At 42.5% G+C, this 23,809-nt stretch overlaps 1 protein-coding gene across 2 annotated transcripts; it reads right to left on the bottom strand.

Moving 5' to 3' along the window:
- Nucleotides 1-22,954, bottom strand: LOC144508441 (retinol dehydrogenase 12-like). 2 transcript variants are annotated; one of them, XM_078236361.1, is made up of 7 exons: nt 22,804-22,954; nt 17,697-17,806; nt 12,156-12,311; nt 8,140-8,244; nt 6,091-6,300; nt 4,231-4,423; nt 1-1,639 (listed from the first exon to the last, which is right to left on the bottom strand). In XM_078236361.1, exons 2-7 carry the CDS (start codon nt 17,797-17,799, stop codon nt 1,537-1,539), a joined length of 870 nt encoding a protein of 289 aa, XP_078092487.1. In that variant the 5' UTR covers nt 17,800-17,806; nt 22,804-22,954; the 3' UTR covers nt 1-1,536. The 2 variants fall into 2 exon arrangements, with proteins under 2 accessions (XP_078092487.1, XP_078092495.1); XM_078236369.1 differs by lacking the exon at nt 22,804-22,954 and adding an exon at nt 19,635-19,748.
- Between the last annotated feature and the right edge of the window lie 855 nt (nt 22,955-23,809).

Genomic DNA, 23,809 nt, shown 5'->3' with positions numbered 1-23,809 from the left:
TTTTACAGATGGCTTTAATACCTTGCTTATAATTACATAAGTCACAGTACTTGCGATAAATTTTCAGTTCTGATGAACCGCTGCACTGTAAAATAAACCATGAGGTAAAAATGTCATTTGGAGTGCACATTATCCAATATGATGCAAGTGCTTCTTGCAGGATATTTAATTAAAATTCTTCACAATTTTTCTTAAATGGTAAAGTATGCATTAACAAGCGCTACATTTTATTTGTGTACAAATTAAACAGTACACAATTAAGTTAACATAAATCATACTTAAATTTCATTTATTATCATAGAAATCATATAAACCCTACAGTGCAGAAGGAGGCCATTCGGCCCATTGAGTCTGCACCGACCACAATCCCACCCAGGCCCTACCCCCACATATTTTGCCCACTAATCCCTCTAACCTATGCATCTCAGGACTCTAAGGGACAATTTTTAACCTGGCCAATCAACCTAACCCGCACATCTTTGGACTGTGGGAGGAAACCGGAGCACCCGGAGGAAACCCACGCAGACTCGAGGAGAATGTGCAAACTCCACACAGACAGTGACCCGTGTGGAGTTTGCACATTCTCCTCACTTTTATCACATGTATTAGAATACAGTGAAAAGTATTGTTTCTTGAACCCTATACAAAGCATACCGTACATAGGAAAGGAAATGAGAGAGTGCAGAATGTAGTGTTAGTCATAGCTAGGGTGTAGAGAAAGATCAACTTAATGCAAAGAAGGTCCATTCAAAAGTCTGATGGCAGCGGGAAGAAGCTGTTCTTGAGTCAGTTGGTACATGATCTCAGATTTTTGTATCTTTGTCCCAACAGAAGAAGGTGGAAAAAAGTATGTCCGGGGTGGGTGGGGTCCTTGATTATGCTGACTGCTTTTCCGAGGCAGTGGGAAGTATAGACAGTGTCAGTGGATGGGAGGCTGGTTTCAGTATGGACTGGGCTTCATTCTTTTGTAGTTTCTTGCAGTTTTGAACAGAGCAGGAGCCACACCAAGCTGTGATACAACCAGAAAAAATGCTTTCTATGGTGCATCTGTAGAAGCTGGTGAGAGTTATGGCGGACGTGTCAAATTATTTAGTCTCCTGACAAAGTAGAGGCATTGGTGGGCTTTCTTAACTATAGCATCCGCATGGAGGGACCAGGACAGATTGTTGGTGATCTGGACACCTAAAAATTTGAAGCTCTCGACCATTTCGACTTTGTCCCCATTGATGTAGAAATAGTATGAAGCACAATTTTAGTACACTCAAAAAACCCTGAACTACAATCATTGAGCAATAAGTAGAAAATGCAAATTGAATTACAGACACACACACATACATATATGTATGTAATACACAAAAATGTATTATACATAAACCTACATCTTGAGAATGTTAAATCATTTGTATTTCAATTGCAATAATGTTAACTGTGATTGTAATTTTCAGATTTCTTGACGACTAAAAATAGAACAAAGAAACTGAATCTAAAAATATCATTTCTATGATATGCTGTTGAGGTCAAGGGATAGAGTTGTTCTCACTGCCAATCGATCTCCAACATTTGGCAGCTTACTTCCCATAATCTCTTTGCTTTTTGATCATCAGAGGCAGCCAGTGAACAGGACGCACGCTGAGAATCCCTGGTTAGCAGAAATTGGAAAGGAAGATGCTGAAATTTCCTGTTTATTCATAACTATTCGAGTTTGTTTATTAGTGTCATAAGTATTGCAAGGAAGTTACTGTGAAAATCCCCTAGTCACCACACTCCAGCGCCTGTTTGGGTACACTGAGGGAGAATTTAGAATGGCCAATGCACCGAACCAGCGCGTCTTTCAGACTGTGGGAGGAAACCGGAGCGCCCGGAGGAAATCCATGGAGGCACGGAGAGAATGTGCAAACTCCACACAGACACTGACCCAAGCCAGGAATCGAACCCGGATCCCTGGCGCTGTGAGGCAGCAGTGCTAACCACTGTGCCACCCTACATTTGAAACAGTTCTTATTACAATTCCTCTTCTCCTTTTATCATCCCAACAATCTTGATTTCTAAAATAAAATAGCAATGGGATACTTGCTCCCAACCTTCTGTCAATAGTTGTCATAAATTGGTTACAAGGGAGCACAGTGTCTGGAAGAGAAAGCTCCTGCTTTTATCCTCTTATTTCCTTGAAAGAGATCACATTATTCAACTTGGCTACACTATGGATGGAATTCTGCAGCCCCTCCCTCAGTGTTTTTCCCATGTCGGAGACGGCTCACCAGCAGGCTCTTCTCGTCCTGCCGAAATTAATGCCGATTTACATTCCTTGCCTGTGCCACCGTTGGGGAACCCGCAGCAGTGGTCAACTTTGGTAGGACTGGCAGATCCCACAGCCCTATGTGTAGAACTTCACATAAATTTGCCTTGGTACTCCATGGCAATGTGCAGTGAGGTACCAACGTGCAGTATAAATAACTATCATTAACCTTCCAAGTTTATCCTTTGAATCACATTTTCCCAGGTTGCAGTCGGTTGTATTCACCTGACTTGAAATGCTGTAACCCTGAACTCAATAGTTATTTGCCTAGTTCCAACAGTACGTATTACCGTATTGCTTTCTCTTTTATGAAGTGCGGAGGAACATAAATCAACTGATGAAGTTGAATACCCAATTGGTAGAGGGTTCAAATTGTAGTTCAGTTGCAAGGCAGTCACAGGGTCTGCAGAGAGTGCTCTGCAGAGTGGGTGGATTAAAAGATCTGCCTCAGTTCTCTGGGAGTTTGTTCCAGTTGATTTGTTAAATATTAGACCTTTTAGGTCTCATCTCTCACATATCCTCAGCCCCCCATCCATTCCACATACCCATGCCGGCCAACTCATGCCAATACATCACCCTACCTATCCCAATGGCTCCTTATAGTCCATATGCCAACAGTGCCAACTCATACCAAACCATGCCCTCCACTCACTCCCCGGGACCCTTATTGACCCCTATGCATCACGCTTTGCCTTTAAACCCTCCACCCAAATCTGCCATGGACAGATCACAGGAGCCGTGCATGATTAAATAAAGTAAATCTAAATATCTATTATAAATTTCACTATATTAAAAACACTCTCATTCATGAGAGCCCATTCAAGACATTTAGGCCTGTGGTAAAAATCCCACAAATGGTTGAAACCCCACCCCTGGATCCATCTTTGTGGGGTGGGGGATCCTGGATTCAGGTTGGAGTCCATGTCTGCGCTGCCATCTGCCTCCCCTCAATTCTGATCTTTGAATCCTAGCTCTGTGAATCCCAGAGGGTGCACAGAAAACCAGATAAGAGGACATTGAGACTAGTCAGAACCTTTGGACAGTTAGGGTAGCCCTTTGGAAAGGGTCCTGGGATATCTTTGGGAGAAGACAGACATCCTTTGCGATTGTTAAGACACCCGTTAGGATTTGTTTTAAGCATTAAGCATTATTATTCACTTTCTACACACAAACTAATTGGAACGATCAATCTGCCCAGGAAGTGCCAAAGGATACTAGGTGAGTTGACATGAAGGCGGTAAGGGCAGAGGGAGGAGTGGGGGAGTATGGTGTGGTATAAGTTGACACTAAGTTGGCATGGGGACAGGTTTGGCTTGGCATAGATGAGTCATCAGGAATGTGCTGAGGGGTGGTAAAGACTGAGGACTGGAGATTTTTGTTTCATTATTTTATTATTTTAAACAGTGCTGGAGCACAGAGGCAGGTCTTGTGCCTCCCTTCACATTTAGCAGCCTCCGCACTGACTCTTGGTGTAGCTCGACCATAACTCTGACCTATTGAGACGAAATTCAACTAGGCGCAAGGCTTTGAACATTGTTTGAACTCGGCAATCTCTTCAACTAGCCCTGAGTTTGGGTTTCCCTCATACATGTGAGTCATGTCCTGCCCCCTTTCTCCTATTGGCAAAAATTAGGATCTATCAGAAATGGGGCAGGATTTCCAGATGCGCATCCTACAGTCACGTTAATGCATCACTCCAATCCTTACAGGATTATCACCTCAGTGCATTTAAATTAAAAAATGCTGAAAAATATTTCAGTTTGCATTTAGTATCAATGTGAGACTCCTTATGAAGTTCATATAAAAGAGTTACAGCGGTATACAATTTAAAGGCATTTTCTTAGCATCACAGGAGTGTCAGACATTGATCACATTGCATTTGTAAATAATGGTTTCCATCTTTAAATACAGCACAAGTTTCTTTCTAATTTTACCTGAAATATTGCCCAGTTTCCTCCTCCAGTCCATTAGCTATGGCACAATAAATTGTAGTTTCTGCACCACTCGATGGAGATTTGGTAAAAGGTCGCAATATTGCCAGCCCGAAGCGGACTGCCGGATTCAAATGTCTGGCAAGCTCAGTCCGAACTACGCCAGGATGCAAAGTAAAGACAAGCACAGATGTCCCTATTAGAGAAAGTGGAATAAGAAAACTTGAAATAGCAAATCATGGCTATACACCCCTGAGGACACTTATATCTTAGCTCCAAATATATAATTGCAAATTTCTGAGGAATTATTTTTAAAATTTAAACAGATATGGAGTTGCATCACATCTACAATATGGAGAAAAAAAGGGCATTTAGCTCTCTCTCTTTGCCTAAATGATGTGTTTTAATTCAAGACATCAGAGCATCTTCCATACATCAGTTTTTAAACACATTCTTTACTGATCCAACAGAGAGAGATTATTAATAGTAATTATTGCATCACATTTAAATCATGCAAAACGTGCTCAACAAGGAACAGAATCCGGACGTTTGAAACTTGGTGCGTATAACCTTGCACACAGTGAAAATATTTATGCTACTATTCCAGGCCACAGTTAAACACTAGCATCAATGTCTAACAGGTAGTATTCTCACATATTATACCACAGATTTCTTGTCAACTCATCAGAACTTCCTGTAAATGCATTTTAAATGGAAAGATCTTTCCTGGGCCAGTAAGTGCGGGGCAATAAACAACATATTTAATCTTGGAATGCATTAATTGATTAGGTTAAGTTGAGAATGGCATGAAGTGGTAACTCCTCATAAATCATTTTGCATCAGAGTATTATGCTTGTATTCATATGTACACCATAGTGAATTAGTGACTGCCTCAAATCATAAATCCATGACTTGCCACCATAATCAAATACTACTTTTAACTTTTTTTCCTATTGTACTGCAGTATTCTTTAAACATTAAAATCAAACAATATGATATGACAGTATATTAAAACAATAAGAAACAGGGTTTGTATATAGAATCCCTACAGTGCAGCAAAAGGAGGCCATTCAGCCCATTGTGTCTCCACCGACACTCCAGCAGAGAAACTTACCCAGGACCACCCTCACCCTATCCTCGCAACCCCACGCATTTATCCCACTAGTCTCCCTAATCTACACATCTTGGGACACTAAGGGACAATTTAGCATGGCCAATCCACCTAACCTGCACATCTTTGGACTGTGAGAGGAAACCAGAGCACCCAGAGGAAACACATGCATCTGTTCAGATCAGTACAAGAAAAATTTAACTTCCATAAAGTACTTTTGGAGAATTGGTATATCCATAGAATCCCTACAGTGCAGAAGGAGGCCATTCGGCCCATCGAGTCCGCATTGTCCACCATCCCACACAGGCCCTATTCCTGAAACCCCACATATTTACCCCATTAATCTCCGGACACTAGGGTAAATTTAGCAGGGCCAATCAATCTAACCCGCACATCTTTGGACTGTGGGAAGGAACCGGAGCACTTGGAGGAAACCCAAGCAGACACGGGGAGAATGTGCAAACCCCACATAGATTCCGAGGCCAGAACTGAACCCAGGTCCCTGGCGCTGTGAGGCAGCAGTGCTAAACTGTGCCACCGTGCTGCCCCTATTTTGGTAAACATCTTTAAAATTAGGGAAGGGCATTACCTGCTCGCCTGGCCAGCGAGATACATATTCTGTGAATGGATAAATTAAAAAAAGAGGATCAATGCAATTTTACAGGACATTTTTTTCTTTTCTTGTAACATAATGCTCACAAAATTTACTTCCATTCATGTAATTCAGTTAATTTCTTTTAACTTGGCTTTACCTTTGAGTTTTCCAGCCAGTTCCCTCGTAAACAGAATATTTGCTAGTTTGCTCTGTGCATAAGCTTTCACTGAATTGTAGCTCTTCTCGCTGTTTAAGTCATCAAAATTAATGCTTCCCATTTTGTGTGCATGAGAGGAGACATTGATGATACGAGAGGGAGAGGACCGTTTTATTAAATCAATCAGCAAATAGGTTAATAAAAAGTGACCTGAAAATAAAGCAAACATTTTATTATTCTGAAAGAACTTGGGAAGTTGATGCGCAAACTCCTCACAACAGCTTGTATAACTTAGCATCTTTAAAGGAATGAAGTGCTAAGGCACTTCACAGGAGCATTACAAAACATCACACCAAGTCACTTTAAGGGGATATTAAGACTGATGACCAAAAGCTTAGTGACGGAAGTAGGGGGCTATTCTTCTGCTGCTCTAGCAGCATAGCAGGCCGTGAGACTCAAGCGGAGGCCATGTAGTGGTTTTTCCGCTGTGCCCCATGGCCTCCGAGTGTCTCTGGCCGCCAGATTTCTGACGTCGTCAGCTCCATGCCAGAAATTGGCGCGAAGCTGTATAAATTATTCTAATGTTGATTTCCATCTGATTAGTGGGCAGTGCCAAGGGGGCGGAGTGTTCCACTGCCACTCTGCACTTGGACTTGGTGACAGAGCGAGGACGGCCAGCAATCAGGGCTGGGTGAGGGGTGGGGGATCGAGGTTCTGACAGATCGGCATATGCGCAGTGGCCTGCTCAGTGCTATGCTGTCGGCCTCTCCAATGAGAATAGGCCCGCCCCGCCCACAGCTTTTTAATGAGATTCACGCTGAGACACTCTGTGCTTCACAGAGTGTGGGAGATTCATTTTGAAAACCCGCTGGAAAAACCCACTTTATGGGGTGATTTAAAGGAACAGTGAGACCGAGATTTTGGGGTGAATTCCAGAGCTTATGCCCTTAGAGGCTGCGCCATCAGCTGCCAATAGTGGACTAGTTAAAATTAGGAATGCCCAAGAGGCCAAAATTAGATGAGTGGAATTGGCTTGGAGGGTTATGGAGCTGGAGGAGCTTATAGAAACAGAGTGCGGTTGGTGATGGTGGTGGGGAGGAGGGGGGGGGCGGGGGGGGGGGGGGGGGAGGAGAAGCAGTCCTGAGCCACGGAGGATTTTGAAAACAAGGGTGAGAATTTTAAAATTGAAGTTTTGTTCGACTGGCAGTCATGTTGATCAATGGGCCCAGAGGTGATGATTGAATGGGGCTCAGGGCAAGAAAAGAGACAGGCTATAAAGTTTTGGATGACAAGCTTATGGAAGTAAAACATGGGAGACCAAACAAGAGTGTACTGTGATACTTAAATCAAGAGGACACAAGGCATGAGTGAAGGTTTCAGCAGCAGAGTTGGGCGATATTACAAATTTATGTTATGATGTGGAGATGCCAGCGTTGGACTGGAGCGGGCACAGTAAGAAGTCTCACAACACCAGGTTAAAATTCAACATGTTTATTTGGAATTACGAGTTTTGGGAGCGCTGCTCTTTCATCAGGTGAGTGTTGCCATTTGGAGCTTTGAGGTTCTCTCTTTTATCCCTCTCCTTCAACAACAGAAACAAGCTCTGAGCACTTCTCGAGGTCTATAATGCATTTTTTTAAATATAGAAATTTATTTTGCTTCCATTCCTAATTAGGAGAGCAGTTCACATGATCACGAATGCTTTAACTCTGCTACAAACACTAAAACTAAACATTTCTTTTTGTACACCATTCGACCTTTACCACGATGAGTTGAAACAGGAATAAAAATCCAATCCTTTGAATAAAGAAAAAGACTAAGATCATCTTTGAACATTTTCTCCTCACAAAATGCATTTCTTGACTGGCAGAGTTCATAAACCTAAAATGACCGCCATAAAACTTCAAATTTGGACTCCGATAAGGGTGATTTAAAAATGGAGATAATAACGAGAAAGCAATAAAGTTCATAAGATATCTGAACACCATTTATTTGCTCGATCAAAGAGTTTCTTAGATAACCAATCAGATTATCTATGTTTCAGCTTACCTAAATGATTGACTCCAAACTGCAGCTCAAACCCGTCTGCTGTTTTGGAATAAGGACACATCATTACTCCAGCATTGTTGATCAGAATGTCAAGATGCTGATATTCTGGGAGAAAAAGAGAGAAAATCTATTTAGAAGGCACTGTGACATCTTGCAGAATTTTAATGTTAATCCAGCGACAATTGGATTGGAACATTTTGCTGAATGTTACACATTTATAAATCCTGTTACCTGTGTTTTTAAAAAAAACAGGTATATTTGAAAAACAGGCACGGAAAAATGCATTGTGGAATTATGTTATGTTCTGGGCCTTTAGCCTTTTTCAGCAAAGAGCAAAAGTATAGGTAGCTACACCATGGATTACCTAACCAACAAATCAGAGTTTATTGAGTTAGCAAGGGATGGCACGGCAGCACCGTGGTTAGCACTGCTGCTTCACAGTGCCAGGAACCTGGGTTCAATTCCTGGCTCAGGTCATTGTCTGTATGGAGTTTGCACGTTCTCCCCGTGTCTGCGTGGGTTTCCTCCAGGTGCTCCGGTTTCCTCCCACTTTCTGAAAGACATGTTGGTTAGGTGCATTGACCTGAACAGGAGCCAGACTGTGGCAACCCGGGGAATTTCACAGTAACTTCATTGCAGTGTTAATGTAAGTCTTACTCGTGACTAATAAATCAACTGTGCTTCATCACCGTCTAAGATGGAAGAGAGATAGAGCCCTGTGAATGCCTTTGGTGATGCCACAGCACATCATGTGACTAATCACACAGAGTTGCATTGCTTTACAAAACATAACATCCCTCCCCCGTTACCAAAGTAGTACAATAACATATTTTTAAACACTAATGATTACCCACTATGAACATTAGTTACATTACTGAGTATTATTATCTCCTCAGGTATAATTAATATGCGAGTCTTTTTGGTGGACATAATTTTCATTTTGGTAAGTTATGATGTTCTGAAGTCTGATCTTTGACATCTTCAGTAGTCTGTTCCTCATGAATATCAGGTACTTCATCTTGTGAAGTTGCTTTGTTTTCAGCTTCCAGAGATGTGGGTTGTTCTACTGGAGTAGAATCTAAACTTGCAGTAATACTTGGGAGTTCACAACCTTGGGTGTGTCTGACGTAAGCCTTTCTGATAGATTCCGCTAATTCACTTTTTGAAACAAGGATTTGATCAGTGTGTCTCCTGCATATTCTCTCATCATCAAGTTGCACTATAAAAGAAATTGGCCCCGTCTTAGCTAGAATGGTTGCAGGTACCCACTTCTCAGTTTCTCCTTATTTAAAATTCCTCAGTTTCAATGTTTCTCATGGTGAGTAACTTGTGCTTGTTGCTGTCGACTGTAGTAGTATCAAGTGGTGTGGGCAGATCAAATTTAGTTCTTTCAGTGGATTTTGAGATTCGATTTTGAACTGAAGTGGTAATCTGCATTGACATGCTGTTCTGATCTCCGATACTTGATTTCATAATTATGCGCTGATAATATCAACGTCCATCTTTGTAAACGACTTAAGGCCAATGATGGAATTCCCTGGTATGGACCAAAAATTGTTGTGAATGGCCTATGGTCGGTCAACAAAGTAAATCATCTGCATACAGGTACTGGTGAAATAGTTTAATGCCAAAAATTATGCTGAGCGCTTCTTTCTCAAGTTGTGCATAATTTTGTTCCACACTTGTGATACGAACACTATTGGCTGCAACTCCCCAGTTGCCATAATGTGAGATACAAAAGCATTCACCCCATTGGACGATGCGTCACGTTATTAAATTTTTAACTCTGGTTGAAGTGAACCAGTACCTCGGATTGCTCGAGCATGTTTTTAACTCCTTTGTACATAAGTTCAGACTCCTTCATCCAATTCCCTTGTTGGGTAGCACACAATAAAGGATGAAGTAGCTTTAGTAGTGTTGCAAGGTTAGGGATGAACTTCCCATAATAATTGATTAATCCTAAAAATGATTGCAACTATGACACGTTCTGTGGTCTTGGCGCATCTAGAATCGCTGTCATTTTCTTCGGTTCTTTGTGGAGGCCATCCTTGTCTTTTACGTGACCTAGATAACTGATAGATGATTTGAAAAATCCACATTTTTCTTTCTTCACGCAGAGGTTGTACTTCTCTAAATGCTCCAGTATTTCCTCTAAGTTTTGTAAATGTTCCTATTCAGTTTTGCCTGTGATTAGAATGCCATCCAAATAACACTGGATACCACTGAGGCCACTGGAACATGGCAGTGCCGATGTTATTCCGAATGGTAGGCATTTATATCGGAACAATTCCTTGTGGGTAATAATCATTAGCAGTGGTCGCAATTCCGTTGCCAACCTCATCTGAAGGCATGCTCGGGACAGTCTATCTTGCTAAACTAGTGACCACCAGACAATCCAGCAAATAGATCCTCGATCAATGGTAAGAAATCCTGGTCGACACACAGTACTGGATCCCATCCTCATCGCTAGTTTTGTTCCTTACTATTATGTTTTGGGGCTTTAGCCTCTTCTCCATCAACAAGCAAAAGAATAGGTAGCCACACTGTGGATTACTTAACCAATAAGCCAAAGGTTTTGAGATAGATGTTACTTCATCACAGTCTAAGATGGAAGAGAGATAGAACCCTGTGAATACTTCTGGTGATGTCACAGCATGTCATGTGACTAATTACACCAAGACACCTTGCTTTACAATACATAACAAATTGTAATTGCTGAATAGTGTCTGAAATAATGTCAGTGATATATTTTAGAGAGGATTTGGATGAAAGATCATTGACCTGAAAGTTAAGTCTGTTTTTCCCTCCACAAATGCTGCCAGATCTGCCAAGTATTTTTAGCATTTTGTTTTCATTTCTGAACTCTAGTTTTGTAAGAGATGATTCCATTTGATCAGAGTTTTTCTAACTCTTGTTCAGGGGGACTATCTATTGCTTGTATAGCAATTGCTTCCAAAGGAGTAATGTCAAGACAGAATTGGCTCATTGGGATTGATAATAATGGACAATGCTAATGAAATATATTCAAGATCTTACTACAATTGATTCTTAAGCCTCCCCAAGGATTTGAGTATCAAATTGGAATCCAATCACAAACTGAAAGTGAATTCTTTTCCCCTCTATCATGTTGGTAAAGCAGTTTACCGATATACACAACAAAGTAATAATGAATATTCTGATACAAAAACAAATGGGAAAATTAAAATAAAGGAAAAATGCTAGAAATGTTCAGCATCTGTGAAAGAGTTAACAATTCAGAACTTCTAACTCACTGACCTGAAAAATTTACTGTTTCTCTCCACAGAACCTGCCTGGCCTTTTGAGAATTTCCATTTATATGCAAAACTATTCTTGTTGTTCTAGAGTGTACTTTGCACTGGTCTAACACATAAAAATGCCTCACTAATATTTAAATGAGTCACAGTCCATTATCTGAAATTGGGTTTACTGACTGGCTGCTTTCTTGCTGTGCTTTCTATGGCCAATATCTGCCAGTGGTCAGAGCACGGGGAAGGTCCTCCGCTGTCAGGCAGAACCTGCTGGGAGTCTGACCTTGTCCACTGGAGGGCCTACTGGTTAAGTATTGAAATTGAGTTTGCAGGTTTCCTTGTGGGTCAGAAATGCTCATGCTAATGGCCACCTCTCCATCTTTCCCTCCATAGCTGACACTCACTTTTCCTGTCGCAACCACATCCACCCAATGGTAGTTGTTCAAGCCCCAAACTCCATTATCTTTTGGGATTGGCGTTCCTTATGCTACTGCCCATTGGTCAAGTGATCTGGCCAATTGTCGTCAGGTGGGAGAATGCAGCAATTTATTTAAATGTGGTCCTATCATTGAAATTCGTAGGACCTCCATGTCCAAATACGGCCTCAGCCACACCCTCCCCACAAATATCGAGGTGTATGAGGTTAGGGCCCCATTTGTAACACCATAAACTTTCCAGGGAATTTTCAAAGTGGCACACCAGGATAAACCACGAATGCATTACAATTTGAAACAAAGAACAACATACCTTCATTGACTTGTTGAGCAAACTCCCGAATAGATTTGGTGTCAGCTAAATCCAACCTCTTCACGACTAAAAGATTATTTCCTGTTTCCTCCATTATTTCTTTAGCTGTAACCTCACCTTTCTCTACATCTCTGCATGCCATTATAACCAGGGGTCCTATATGTAAAATAAAATATTAAGGGAACAGGGGTAAGAATGGCAAAGAAACAAATGACATAGCTACTCAGGACTCCCACAGATTAATTGTCATGTTACGGTGAAAATGTATTCTTGTTGGATTCAATATTTTGTTAAATTAGAACAAAATAAAAAATCCAAATTAAAATCAAATAAGATCTTATCCTTAATTCCTGAGGAAAATGGATACGTAGTGGTAATATCACTGGACTAATAATCCAGAGGCTAATGCCCTGGGGACTCAGGTTCAAATCTCACCAGGGCAGCTGGAATAAAGAACAAAGAAAATTACAGCACAGGAACAGGCCCTTCAGCCCTCCAACCCTGCACCGACCATGCTGCCCGACTGAACTAAAACCCCCTACCCTTCCGAGGACCAAATCCCTCTATTCCCATCCTATTCATGTATTTGTCAAAACCGTATCCGCTTCCGCTACCTCCCTTGGCAACGGGTTCCAGGCACCCACTACTCTGTAAAAAATCTGCCTTGTACATCTCATTTAAACCTTGCCCCTCGCATCTTAAACCTATGCCCCCTAGTAATTGATTCTTCCACCCTGGGAAAAAGCTTCTGACTATCCACTCTGTCCATGCCTCTCAATCTTGTAGACTTCTATCAGGTTGCCCCTCAACCTCCGTCGTTCCAGTGAGAACAAACCAAGTTTCTCCAATCTCTCCTCATAGCTAATGCCCTCCATACTAGGCAACTTCCTGGTAAATCTTTTCTGTACCCTCTCCAAAGCCTCCACATCCTTCTGGTAGTGTGGCGACCAGAATTGAACACTATATTCCAAGTGCGGCCTAACTAAGGTTCTATAAAGCTGCAACATAACTTGTCAATTTTTAAACTCAATGCCCTGGCCAATGAAGGCAAACACGCCGTATGCCTTCTTGACTACCTTCTCCACCTGCATTGCCACTTTCAGTGACCTGTGTACCTGTACACCCAGATCCCTTTGCCTATCAATACTCTTAAGAGTTCTGTATACTAATGTAAGGCTCACCGGCCTGTAATTACCTGGGTTATTCTTGCTACCCTTCTTAAACAAAGGAACAACATTGGCTATTCTCCAATCCTCTGGGACCTCCCCTGCAGTTCTGTATATTTCCTATCTGTATTAGACCTTCCAAAATGCATTACCTCACATTTGTCCGGATTAAACTCCATCTGCTATCTCTCCGCCCAAGTCTCCAACTGATCTATATCCTGCTGTATCCTCTGATGGTCCTCATTGCTATCCGCAAATCCACCAACCTTTGTGTTGTCCGCAAACTTACTAATCAAACCAGTTACATTTTCCTCCAAATCATTTATATATATTACAAACAACAAAGGTCCCAGCACTGATCCCTGAGGAACGCCTCTTGTCACAGCCCTCCATTCAGGAACTCACCCTTCCACTGCTACCCTCCGTCATCTTTGACCGAGCCAGTTTTGTATCCATCTTGCTAGCTCACCTCTGATCCCATGCGACTTCACCTTCTGCACCAGTCTGCCATGAGGGGCCTTGTCAAATGCCTTACTGAAGTCCATGAACATCCACTGAACATCTTACTGAACATCCACTGCCCTACCCTCATCAATCATCTTCGTCACTTCCTCAAAAAACTCGATCAAGTTCATGAGACACGACTTCCCCTTCACAAAACAATGTTGCCTCTCACTAATACATCCACTTATTTCCAAGTGGGAATAAATCCTGCCTCGAAGAATCCTCTCCAATAATTTCTCGACCACTAATGTAAGGCTCCCGGCCTGTAATTACCTGGATTATCCTTGCTACCCTTCTTAAACAAAGGAACAACATTGACTATTCTCCAATCCTCTGGGACCTCCCCTGCAGTCAGCTGGTGGATTTTAAATTCAAAAACTGGAATTGAGAGCTAGTCTCAGTATTGGTTACCGTGAAACTATCAGATTTGTCATATCTGGTTCATCAATGCCCGTTAGGGAAGGAAATCTTCCATCCTTACCTGACCTGGCCTACATGTGACTCCAGGCCCATTGCAATGTGCTTAATTCAAGAACAATTAAGGACGGGCAAGAAATGCTGGCATTGACAGACACACATACATCCCATGAAAAAATAAATAAAAATGGATTCAAGTTTTACCCTTCTCACCTGGCAGAAACCAGTTTGGCTGGGGTGGGGGTGGAGGTAGTTAAAATTCAGATTAAAAACAGCCCACTCCTTTCCTGTCCCAATCCTGATGCGGCAATTTAACCGGAGATGGGACTGAGCAAGCTGCTTTGGAATCTGCCCCAACAGCAGCCATTACCAGAAGAGGTACACAAAACAAACACTGGGAATACTAAGCAAATGGGCTATAGAACAACACCACAGGATCCAGGGCTGGAGTGGTGGCAACATTTGTGGACAGTGTACTGAAATTAACCACAACATGGCAGTAGTAAGGATTGTGGGATGAATCAACACAGTGATAGAGCATAAATTCCAGGAGGCGAGGAGAAGTCCCGGTATTAGAGATAGTGCAGTAAAAGATGACTAAATTAACAATTGGCTTAAGACAGGGAGCCAATTTACACCTGAACCCACAACAACCCAAATGCCAGAAGTGGCTGCGTGGGAGACCTTACTGATGACTGTCCCAGGGCCTGTCGAGGTGGAACATTGGGGCAGTATACTCTTAACTGTACCGATTTACTTTGAGCTGTTCGAATATGGTATAAACCGCCATTCCTGAGCTGGCCTTACAGAAATTATATGTAGTGTCACTCAAGTACTCCCAACTCACCTTGCTAATTGATTCACACTGGAGCCGTCCTAAAGCCCCCGCGTAACAAGGTAAGACTGCAGTATTAAATGGGATCAGTACACTTCTGCTCCACTGATGACCAGAAGATCAAGGCAATTAACTCAAAACAAATTCTAAAATTACACGACTACCAATGGAGAAAACTTCTAAGAAAGACACCAATCCACAGGCTTTAGAAAATTTAAACAGTATATTCAATTTTTCAAAATGCTGCTGATTAAATCAAACAGAGAATTTTATAGCAGCACAGCATTTCAGGAGATGTCAACCTTGGCTCAGTGAAAGCTCCTTCATCTCGGAGTACATAATCCAAATTGGCACCCCACTGCAGTTCTGAGGAAGTGGTACACTGTTACAGGTGTTGCTTTTTGTAAGGGACAGTAAACAGAGGCTCCTTTTGTACTTGAGGTCAATCTAAACATAATTCCATGGTACTTTTCAAAGAAGAATGTGAATTCTCCTAGTGTTTTGAGCTATAGTTATCCCTTAGCCAACATCACTAAAACTGAATATCTGCTCACACTCCTATTGCAGTTGATGAGATTGTGCTGTATGTAATTTGGTTCTTACATTTCTCTACATTACAACAGTAACTATATTTCGTGAAGGGCAAGTCGTGCCTCACAAATTTGATAGAATTTTTTGAGGAGGTAACTAAGTGTGTTGATGAAGGTAGGGCAGTTGATGTCATATACATGGATTTTAGTAAGGCGTTTGATAAGGTCCCCCATGGTCGGCTTATGATGAAAGTGAGGAGGTGTGGGATAGAGGGAAAGTTGGCCGATTGGATAGGCAACTGGCTGTCTGACCGAAGACAGAGGGTGGTGGTCGATGGAAAATTTTCGGATTGGAGGCAGGTTGCTAGCGGTGTGCCGCAGGGATCAGTGCTTGGTCCTCTGCTCTTTGTGATTTTTATTAATGACTTAGAGGAGGGGGCTGAAGGGTGGATCAGTAAATTTGCTGATGACACCAAGATTGGTGGAGTAGTGGATGAGGTGGAGGGCTGTTGTAGGCTGCAAAGAGACATAGATAGGATGCAAAGCTGGGCTGAAAAATGGCAAATGGAGTTTAACCCTGATAAATGTGAGGTGATTCATTTTGGTAGGACAAATTTAAATGTGGATTACAGGGTCAAAGGTAGGGTTCTGAAGACTGTGGAGGAACAGAGAGATCTTGGGGTCCATATCCACAGATCTCTAAAGGTTGCCAGTCAAGTGGATAGAGCTGTGAAGAAGGCCTATAGTGTGTTAGCTTTTATTAACAGGGGGTTGGAGTTTAAGAGCCGTGGGGTTATGCTGCAACTGTACAGGACCTTGGTGAGACCACATTTGGAATATTGTGTGCAGTTCTGGTCACCTCACTATAGGAAGGATGTGGAAGCGCTGGAAGGAGTGCAGAGGAGATTTACCAGGATGCTGCCTGGTTTGGAGGGTAGGTCATATGAGGAAAGGTTGAGGGAGCTGGGGCTGTTCTCTCTGGAGCGGAGGAGGCTGAGGGGAGACTTAATAGAGGTGTATAAAATGATGAAGGGGATAGATAGAGTGAACGTTCAAAGACTATTTCCTCGGGTGGATGGAGCTATTACAAGGGGGCATAACTATAGGGTTCGTGGTGGGAGATACAGGACGGATATCAGAGGTAGGTTCTTTACGCAGAGAGTGGTTGGGGTGTGGAATGGACTGCCTGCAGTGATAGTGGAGTCAGACACTTTAGAAACATTTAAGCGGTTATTGGATAGGCACATGGAGCACACCAGGATGATAGGGAGTGGGATAGCTTGATCTTGGTTTCAGATAAAGCTCGGCACAACATCGTGGGCCGAAGGGCCTGTTCTGTGCTGTACTGTTCTATGTTCTATGTTCTATTTCAAATGCACTCTGGAACATCCTGAGGGGACGAATCAGCCATGTGATGAGTAGGTGAGGGACTCATGGTGCCTCTTTTTGGGAAGGCTGGCCAAACCCATACCAACCAGTCAATCATGAGGCCACCAGTGGGTTTCCCCCTGGAAACAACAGCTCTCTTCCCTGCACCCCGCCACCCCCCCCCCCCCCGCCCCCAGCCACCAACCCCCCCCCGCCCACCAAATGTATGTAAGTCCTAGCAGATCATGTGCTCAGAAGTGCCACCAGGAGGCTATGGTTGATGCCAGAAGGACATTCCCTGGAGTGCCAAGATTGTGGAGGATCCAAACTACAAGTAAGAAACGGTGGAGGTTGGGGGGGGCGGGGATTCATAGAGAGGAATTCCTCCAACATCACTAAATTTAGGATTGTTTCAAGAGCACTTTACAAATGTCACGTGTAAACTTCAGTGACAAAGGCCAGAAATTTCCAACCCTTCAATCCCTGCTGCCTCTGCAAGCGAGTGCAGAGAATTTGGCGCTCAGCCAAATCTCTGTTCACTGAAGCGCGACCAGAAAATCCCACCGGTGTCAACAGCTGGAAAACTGTGCCCGAAATCTTTACTGTCAAAAGTAACAGCTGGTAAATACTCCATTTAACCCCAGAAAATTAAATTCGTAAAACCACTGCCACCATCAGTAAATGTCAAGGCATTATAAACAAGTTGTTAAACTACTTGTACCTCTTCTTGCCAGGTCTCTTGCTGTCTCTTTGCCAATTCCAGTGTTAGCGCCAGTTATTAATACAATTTTATCATCCAGTCTATGACTTGACAATTTCTCCATTCTGTTGCTGTCGAGAAATAAAAATCACAGCAAAACATTAATTGTAATTTCAATTTCAGCCACAAACTCTTGCATTAAAAAAATTCTGAGATTTTATTATGCTTATTATGTCTCCACATTTCTATCACCTCATCATTAGTTATAGAGAATGCTATGTCACTCCAAAAATGCTATGTCACTCCAATTTTGGAAATCTGTTTCCCTGTTCCTTTGACCCCATTGCCAGCAGTGACTTCGGTGTTTAGGTTCCAAGTTCTGGAAATTTCCTTCTTAGACCCCTCATTCTTTCCACCTCACTCTCCTCCTCGGAGATCAATTATTTGGTCACCTGTTCAAATACCTCCTCTTTTGGCTCAGTGTCAATTTTCATTTCATGTTCTCATGAAATGCCTCAAGACATTTCCTACATTTGATTAGAAATATGAAACCCCTTGAGCCAATACTGCTATTCAAGAAGATCATGGATACTCTTTTACATCATTCCACTTTCCCACCCTATCTCCACATCCCCTCAAGTCTCTCAGTGCCCAATCACAAGTTTTGAGTATATTCATCAACTAAGCAGCCACAGTTCTTCAAAGTAGAGTTCTACAGAATTAAAAACGACACAGTAAAAATGCAAATGTTGTTTTCTGAAATCCTTATGATGATAATATTAGTAAGGATTTCCAGTATCAAAAGGGACTTAGACTGATTGAAATCCATTGAGCTGGAGAATGAAACTGATGCAATTTAATTCACTTCATTAAAGAGAAAGAAAATGCTAAAATTCTGAAATAAATGTTTTCATTAAAAGTCTTTTCAGGTGCTTAAAAATCAAATGTGAACTTCCAATATTTTCTCTTTTAATCTGTGCAGATTCAGAATTACGTTTTACATTCAACCCTTCCCTGCTCTATTAGCGGAGGGAGAATTTGAAACACTAGTGAATTTTCATGCCAAGAGATTCAGTCATAGAATCATAGAATCCCTACAGTACAGAGAGAGGTCATTCGGCCCATCGAGTCTGCACCGACCACAATCCCACCCAGGCCCTACCCCCATATCCCTACGTATTTTACCCACTAATCCCTCTATCCTACGCATCTCAGAACACTAAGGGCAATTTCTTTAGCATGGCCAATCAACCTAACCTGCACATCTTTGGACTGTGGGAGGAAACCGGAGCACCCGGGAGTAAACCCACGCAGACACGAGGAGAATGTGCAAACTCCACACAGACAGTGACCCGAGCCGGGAATCGAACCCGGGTCCCTGGAGCTGTGAAGCAGCAGTGCTAACCACTGTGCTACCGTGCCGCCCCAAGTCTATATTAGAATTTTAAGAATTGCAATTTTAAAATCGAGATGAGGCACAGTGTATAGTGTATACTTTCTATCTTAGCAATGTGTTTTCACCCTTTAGTAATCCTCAGGGATTTCCTGAACTATTTGGATGCACATCTTGTATGTGACAAGCTCAACCTGCATCTGAATTTTGCTGTCAATGAGAAATGAATAAGTGTCCATAAAGTTGTATTTACCTCTTCTCAACATGGGTCTCCAAAAACTGAACTGGATTCAGGCTGATGTTAACACCCACCCAAACTCTGATCACCAACAACTTATGCAATATCTCTCACATAATAAAATATCCCAATGTGGGAAGAAAACACATTCCTTCACATCATTACAAACTCACTTACAAAATCATGTTTTAATAAGCTGAAGAAAATGTACAGCACAAGTAATTAAAGTGAAAACGTTTGTCTCCATATGATCCTATTGATAAATCGAATGCCTCGTGCGATTCAGAGCCATATAAACTAGGGTAAATCTGACAAGACAGTTACAGACCTGAAAGGTCAACCGTTCTCTCTTCACCAATGTTGTCAGACAGGCTGAGTATTTCCACCATTTACTGTTTCTATTTCAGATTTCCAGTGTTTTGCTGAAGTGAATCATTGTTTGTGTGGAGTCCAGCCAAAGGGAAGAAATTGAATTAAAAAATCATTGTCCAACTAAAAGCTTCTTGCCAAACATAAGCACTTGATCAGTCATTGTTCCCATCAACGTCACAGAAAAGCACCTGTTCTGACACAGCTTCATTCTGTGATTAGATGCAAGATGGAACGAAGAACTTTTGAGTCTTGAAACACACACAGTTACAGTTTTAGAAAGCAGAAATAGTGCATTGAATTTAAGACAAAACAGAAAACCAAGGAATGAAGGAACTAGGCATATGAATGTGGAGTTACTTTGAATGAATGAAGAAATCCATATTTTATTATGAAGTAACCTAACATCCTTCCTCATATTGTGTAAAGCTAAAGAAGGGAGGGACAAAATTACCTCTTAGGAAAAAAAACATTCATAGCAAAGTGACTGTCACATCAGGACAAGAGAACTCTTAGTTAAAAAGAAACACCCAATTAATGTTCAGGTTAGGTGGATTGGCCATGCTAAATTGCCCCTTGGTGTCCCAAGATGTGATGGTTATGGGGATTAACAGGCTATAAACGTGGGGTTACGGGGAACAGGTCTGGGTGGGATTGCTCCTTAGTGTCAGGGGAATTACGTGGGGTTACAAGGATAGAGCCTGGGTGGGATTGTTGTCAGTGCAGACTCGATGGGCCAAATGGCCTCCTTCTGCACTGTAGGGATTCTATGATTTTAATTAGCACCTTTTCAAATAGGGTTGCGAGAAACCTTTAACATGTTACTCTATAAAGTGATCACAGCGCAGCAGGAAATCCTTCAACTATTACCACTGGTTCTTATTCAAGGAGGTACAGTTTCGGAATTTGGTCATGGTAGGAGACTCCCAGAAGAACAGGAAATATTTTAGGGATGTCCTCAAACATCCCCGCCGATTCATAGGAATCCCTGGCTTGTGACTGACCAAAATGGAGGTTTATCCATAAAGGCACCAAAGACAGAGGGACCTCACGGGAACGTGCAGTGGTGAAGTCGAGGTGTTAGAGGCGTACAAACCTCCAAACAAGCCATTAACCCAACCCTTCAAGCTCTACCTGCCCCACATGCAACAGAGTCTGCAGATCACGCATTGGACTTATCAGTCACCTTAGAGCACATCAAATAGGAGCAGAAGCAAGTCATTCACAATCTGATGCGACTACCCAAGAAGAATGAGATATTCCACCCTTAGGTGTCAGGTTTGGTTAAATGGTGGCATTCTCACCCAAGTTAAAAGGTAGTGGGTCCCACCCCCAGGTTTTAAGCACTCAACCTATACTGACACATCAGTGCAGAGACATTAAATTGCAGTCCTGGCCACTGTCTCAGTTGAATAGGGGAGGTCCCATGGCATAAGTTAGAGAGTTCAGGGGCACGGGGATTGGGTGGGGGAGTGCCAATATTATACTATACGTTAAGAGGCAAAAAGGGCCTGGGTTCATGACGCATCCAAAATTATGTTAAGATTGCACTGAAATGTCAACGTAAACTTAAATCTCAGAGTGAGGCTGGATCCCACAACTTGCTGAGTTGCCAGTGACGGAAACGGATATTTAAACACTTGGAACTGCTGTAAAACAAACACAAAATCCTGGAATGTAATCAAAACTGCATGAATATATTAGCTGTCTGCAGGGATTTGTCACCATGGGAATAATGTGAAGAAAACTGGTGTGAAAGTAACACAACTCCAACAACATTTCAACAGAAACATTTAAAGTTACCCTTCAAATTCCTGGTAAACTTGCATTACTCTGCACACTCCGACCTCCAGTGAAATCATTACTGATTTAAGTTTAGGTTGGTTTTTCAGTGTAATATTAAATAACTTTGGATGAGTCATGAACCCAGTCCCTTTTTGACTCCTAACTGTATAGTATAATATTGGCACCCCCCCCCCAAAATTCCTGTGCCCCTGACTTAAACAAGTAGGGCAGGAACATGCTGACACAATGGGCCCACCAGGACAGTGCCTTTTGTGGATTTTGGGAAGCAGGTATAAGCGGGCTGTCTGGGGTTGGGAGACTATGAGGTTGGAAGCTGTGGCGGGAGGCATCTGGAGGAAATGAGGTCAGTAATGGTGTTGGAGATAATGGCTTGATGTTCAGTGGTGTGGTCATGGTCCGGGGGAGGTAGGAGGAAGCATCTGAGCGTTGGTGCTCAGTCTCTGTGAGTTAGAGGTCAGTTCGCCAGATGAAAACACTTTGTCGGCAGGTTTGATGACAAAGTCAGGGTTGGACCTGAGGGAGCGAAGAGCGGAAAGCCCGGAAGGCGAGGGGTTGGAATAGGTGAGGGGGGACAGAAATATTAAGACAGCCAATGTCCCATCGACAGTTCCCAATGAAAAGATCGAGGGCAGGTAATTGTAAGGATTACAGTGCCCTTGAACTCTCTAATTATAGTAAGAAGTTTAACAACACCAGGTTAAAGTCCAACAGGTTTATTTGGTAGCAAAAGCCACACAAGCTTATTTCTCTCTAATTATGGCATGGGACCTCTCCTATTCATCACTACTGCTGGCTCTTTAAAAAGAGTCACTGAGCAGAGACTGAGCAGAGTCGCTGAGCAGAGACTGATAGCCAAGTTCCGCACACATGAGGACGGCCTCAACTGGGATCTTGGGTTCATGTCACACTACCTGTAACCCCCACGACTTGCCTGGGCTTGCAAAATCTCACTAACTGTCCTGTCTGGAGACAATACACATCTCTTTAACCTGTGCTTAACCCTCTCTCCACTCACATTGTCTGTACCTTTAAGACTTGATTACCTGTAAAAGACTTGCATTCCAACCATTATTTTGTAAATTGAGTTTATGTCTTTATATGCCCTGTTTGTGAACAGAACTCCCACTTACCTGACGAAGGGACAGTGCTCCGAAAGCCAGTGGCTTTTGCTACCAAATAAACCTGTTGGACTTTAACCTGGTGTTGTGAGACTTCTTACTGTCTTTAAAAAAACACAATGAATCAGCTATTTTTACAGGGATTTTAAAAGCCCCATTGCTACTCGGAGGTTAGAGGAATGAAGTGTACGAAAAGCTCTTTACCCTTTGCCACACACGTTGGCAGAATGCAGACGGTGTGAAGACTGGAGAGTTCCTGGCTGGTGGGCTGAGCTCGACCTCCCTGCGGTGGATATCCACACACTCACTGGGTTAGTTAGCCAGCCACACTCACTCACTATTGACTCCGTCTCTCTCTGTCACGGAAGCTGAGCGGACTGTCACTCTCATGACTCCTCAGATCGCCTATACATTAAAGGTGGCTCCTCCTCCGGAAAGAAAGGAAGGGCCGAGCTTTCATTTGTTTTCGCAGCTTTTGTATACACTGGTTTGTGGTGTCCCCGCTGAGGTTTTATATGTTGTTTTTAAATTCAGCGGCTGTTGCTGGGATACACCAGTCATTGGAGACAAAGACCCCCCATTTGCCACATGCTTGACCTTTATTACAAAACGAATTACGGGGTAACAATGTGCATTGTAATAGTGTTTCCGGGGGGGGGGGGGGGGGGCAATGATATTTAAAAATGACTACGTGGTGCCCCAGGTCAACTTGCTGGAGATGAATGTGAATGAGCACACCCTGCAGATACTGGCTGCTTCACATTGGACTCCGCACCTACTAAACTGATTAGACTGGACAGATTACATTCCTCCAGAAACATGTTACAGCACAGAACTTGAGATAGTGGCCCAGGAGGGAGCAGGCATATCGTTTATGGTGGGGGCCGAAGATGAAGAATAATTGAGAGAAGATGGACAATCAATAATTATGGCCTTTCCAGAAGGAAAGGATTGTTAAAACCAAACTCTAGCAAAATGAAGAAAACAGCTCCATGTGTTCTTAAAATACTAACCGAATGACCTTACTGTACCTTTTAAATTAACATCTGGCAACTCTGGAAGCCTGTTTTATTTTGGTGCAATATGCACTGAACTTCTGTACACTCGAATATTATTCTTTCAGGCAGTTGCTTCTTGCAAATGCTGCTGGAAATATGTGAGACATATAAAGAGTGTCTGGACTCTTCACATTGGATTGCCACTTTTTTAA

Source organism: Mustelus asterias, chromosome 2, assembly GCF_964213995.1.
Source record: "Mustelus asterias chromosome 2, sMusAst1.hap1.1, whole genome shotgun sequence".
NCBI classification, from domain to species: Eukaryota; Metazoa; Chordata; class Chondrichthyes; order Carcharhiniformes; family Triakidae; genus Mustelus; species Mustelus asterias.
Note: the sequence above shows the minus strand (reverse complement) of the source record. Positions and strands in the feature narration are given on the sequence as shown.

What these genes read in the sequence shown, in the direction of transcription:
- LOC144508441 (XM_078236361.1), bottom strand. Translation starts at nt 17,799, where the DNA reads ATGGAGAAATTGTCAAGTCATAGACTGGATGATAAAATTGTATTAATA. An exon ending in TGCTCAACAAGTCAATGAAG is followed by an intron (nt 8,245 to 12,155) that starts GTATGTTGTTCT and finishes TTTTTCTCCCAG; the next exon opens with AATATCAGCATCTTGACATT. An exon ending in ACTGGCTGGAAAACTCAAAG is followed by an intron (nt 4,424 to 6,090) that starts GTAAAGCCAAGT and finishes TTTCTCTAATAG; the next exon opens with GGACATCTGTGCTTGTCTTT.